Genomic DNA, 3,423 nt, shown 5'->3' with positions numbered 1-3,423 from the left:
GTACTGACGGTGCATTGTTTTCAAATCAAATCAAAGCACAACGAATCATTTCAGTTAGTTGAGCATGCAATCGCTATGTTGTTTTTTTCCCTTCTTTTTCTATTCACCGAAAGAACTGTCAGACTTGACAAGGAAAATATCTTGAGTTTAAAAGAAAAGTTCCCCCCACCCTCCTTCTCACGTCTTAAGCCTTCTTGGCCAATCATCTCTCTTCTTACAAACACTTTACCAGACTATAAGAACTCCCCAACTTTTTCGTTTCAACCTAACTCAAAGTTGCTTGGAATCCTGGATACCTAGTTATTTCCTCCAGAATAAGAAACGTACGCTTGGAATTGTATTTCACCCTCATGAGGGAATAACGTCTGTAGGCTATTCGCACGCGCTTTCAGCAGACTTGAGCGAGATGCCCGAAGAGCCCGCGCGAGACTCCTCCAGCTCACCCGTGTCTCCAGCGGACAGCCTCAGCAACAGCGACGGAGAGCCCGACAGGCCACCGAAGAGAAGCGGGAGAAAAAGACGGTCGAGCAGGAAAAACGGGGAGGATTCCGACAGCTCGACCCTTGGGAAAAGGGGGAAAAAGTCTAGCAACAGCAGCAACAGCCCTCAGTCTTTTGAGGAGCTGCAGACACAGCGCGTGATGGCGAACGTGCGCGAGCGACAGAGGACGCAGTCGCTCAACGAAGCGTTTGCGGCTTTGCGCAAAATCATCCCAACTTTACCATCCGATAAACTGAGCAAAATACAGACGCTGAAACTCGCCGCCAGGTACATCGATTTTCTCTGTCAGGTTCTACAGAGTGACGAGCTGGACTCCAAGATGGCAAGTTGTAGTTATGTTGCTCACGAGCGCTTGAGCTACGCGTTCTCGGTTTGGAGGATGGAGGGCGCTTGGTCCATGTCTGCATCTCACTAGTGTGCAGGGAATTTTTTTTTGCTTTTGTTTTCAGATGGTACGCTTTCACAATATCCCTAGCCTTTATTAATGTAGTATTGTTAACAATTCTCAAAAACCTTTACTACATTCTACACGTTTAGGCAAGGGTTGTAAAGCCAACAACTGTTGCATGTAATTCAGATCGGCTGGATTTGTTTACTAGCAGTATAGCTTTATTTTGACGATCTTTCTCTCTATTTAGAGATAGTAATAGCGCAAATAAAAAATAAAGATAGGTCAAAATATAGCTTACCTCTAAAACAAAAAAAGAAAAAAAAAAGTTGCTAAACAGCTATTGCATCATGTAGGCTAATGTAACTGAATTTGTTTACTACCAGTACGGGCTATTGTAGCACATAATTTCCACAATCGATTAGATTTTTCGTAGAACAAGGGGTCTCTGTAAATTATGTTTTGCCTATAGCAAATATTATCCCCCCTAAATCATGCTATTATTCGCAGGTGAAAGCCACGAACTTGGAAAACACGAGGACCAATGCGCCGACACAGTGCTAGATTCCTTCATAATCTTGGGGAAAACGGCATATGTTCCAACAGAGGTCATGGCTATTATCGAGAGAAGGCCACGGACAGCGATTTGTTGCGCGTGCGCTGCATATGGACTTCCTCGCGAGTGTTATTATTGACGACGAATGTTGGAAATGTGTGCATATGCATGTTTTTTATTTTTAGTTTTTTGAAGATTGAGCTGTGCATAGCTTTCTTGGAGAAAGTGAAATTGCATCACAAGGACTGTCGATGAGAAGATGGGGAATGAAGCCTCTAGTTCGAATCCTGTGCAAAATACAAAGTTTTAGTACAATTCTATTTATTTATTGATGACACACTTTTTGAAATGAAGGCAAATGTATCCTGTGTCGAAATGCATTCTTATTTTTTGTTACTTTTGTAAATAAATGTGTATTTCTGCAATAAAGAGGAAGAACTTTTAAGAAATATTTCACGTTAGTATAAGAATTCATTCAATTCAATCGTGGAATTGTTATTACCATGTTATTACCTATGTTATTACCATTCCTTTAGTCTTATTATGACAAATGAGTGTATCTACAAATAATTGCACGAGGTGCTGACTGACATGAAAAGCAAACCAGAGACAAAATACGTTCAATAAAAATTTGGTATTATTTTGTACCTTTAGTCTAAAAAAAAAAAAAAAAAACTGTCCCAATTTTTATCAATACATTATTATACTGTAGGCTAACTCATACAATACAACATGCAACATGAAGAGTAAGTGAAAATTGTGCATCATCACACGAAAATACATCTGCTTTTACATCTTTTTTTTTTTTTTTTTTTTTTTTTTGGAACAGTCTTTAACGAATATATAAGACTGCAGTGGAATTGAGTTTTATTCTCGTAGGTCTGACTAATTCTGGCTTGTATGACTTGGTTTTTGGCTGACATTCATCTAAACTTTATGAGTTATGGAGGTTTAACAATTTGTACTGTCAGGTCATCTGAAAGAAGACAAAAGGGAGAAGGAGGGGGAAAGCGAGGAGGACAAGAGAACAGGTTTGGATTCATGGCATGTAGGCCTACCGCTAAAATTGAAAAGTCTTTTTTTACAGTTGCAATAAATATCGTCGGTTTCATTTTCACAAATACGCACGTGCGTCATAGGGTCAAATCCCGAGGGATTGAAATGGATGTATAGCCAGAGGCCGCTCCAAAAATACTGTGTGCAGGAAAAAAAGAAAGCTACTCATTAGTTTTGTCTGTTGTGTGTTGTTATGTTATTGTCCAGTTTCATTCATTTGGCGGGAAAAAAAGAGCATTGCAATTTATAAAAGTGTTACTTAAATGAATAAAGCTTAAAATGCATTTTGTCTCGCTGTGGCCTGCGGGATATTTTTCGTTACGTCCGTGGTGTGATTTTTGCGTTAAATCATATAGTTGCCTTTGGTTTTATATGAAGTCTGGGAAAGTATTTTGGAAAGATGGAATATTTGAAATAAAAGCACGTGCACGTTTGAAGGTGTGTAATTGGATTTTGAGGCATGTGTGGAATTCCCAGATGTCTATGAAATTTAAGCTGCCTTCAGCAGGACATAAGAAGGTGGGGTGGATGAAGCTGGCCTATATGCTGAGCAACTGTAATGTTAACCTAAATAAAACCCCCTTGAGAGACATACAAACAAATTACATGTTTTTTTTTTTCTACTAATAATTTATTGTAGACAACTCTAATAGCCTATTTCGTTCAAATGCACTACATTTCTCATTTTTACTTAAACGTCATAAAGATTATCCCGCAGTGAACTTCAGGAGAAAACTGGAACAAAGTTTGAGTTCATTTCCACTTGTAAGGCATTTGGCAGATGGATGTTAGAGGCACACGAATGAAACTTATTTTGAACAGATGTTAGCATTTTAGAGTCACGTGAATTGAACAGATGTTCAGATTTTGAGGTCCGCCTTTAAATAGACTATACTGAAAATCTTAGAAACAAAGCATTGGC

General features: G+C 38.9%; 1 protein-coding gene across 2 annotated transcripts; it reads left to right on the top strand.

The window, feature by feature from the left end:
- Window positions 1-291: 291 nt before the first annotated feature.
- On the top strand, window positions 292-1,859 carry twist1b (twist family bHLH transcription factor 1b). 2 transcript variants are annotated; one of them, XM_067393169.1, is made up of 2 exons: window positions 292-768; window positions 1,400-1,859. In XM_067393169.1, the coding sequence occupies exons 1-2, from the start codon at window positions 407-409 to the stop codon at window positions 1,401-1,403; spliced, it is 366 nt and encodes a 121-aa protein (XP_067249270.1). In that variant the 5' UTR covers window positions 292-406; the 3' UTR covers window positions 1,404-1,859. The 2 variants fall into 2 exon arrangements, with proteins under 2 accessions (XP_067249270.1, XP_067249264.1); XM_067393163.1 differs by having other exon boundaries at window positions 292-953.
- The last annotated feature ends 1,564 nt before the right edge of the window (window positions 1,860-3,423 follow it).

The sequence above is a fragment of the Chanodichthys erythropterus genome, chromosome 2, assembly GCF_024489055.1.
Source record: "Chanodichthys erythropterus isolate Z2021 chromosome 2, ASM2448905v1, whole genome shotgun sequence".
NCBI lineage: Eukaryota > Metazoa > Chordata > Actinopteri > Cypriniformes > Xenocyprididae > Chanodichthys > Chanodichthys erythropterus.
Note: the sequence above shows the minus strand (reverse complement) of the source record. Positions and strands in the feature narration are given on the sequence as shown.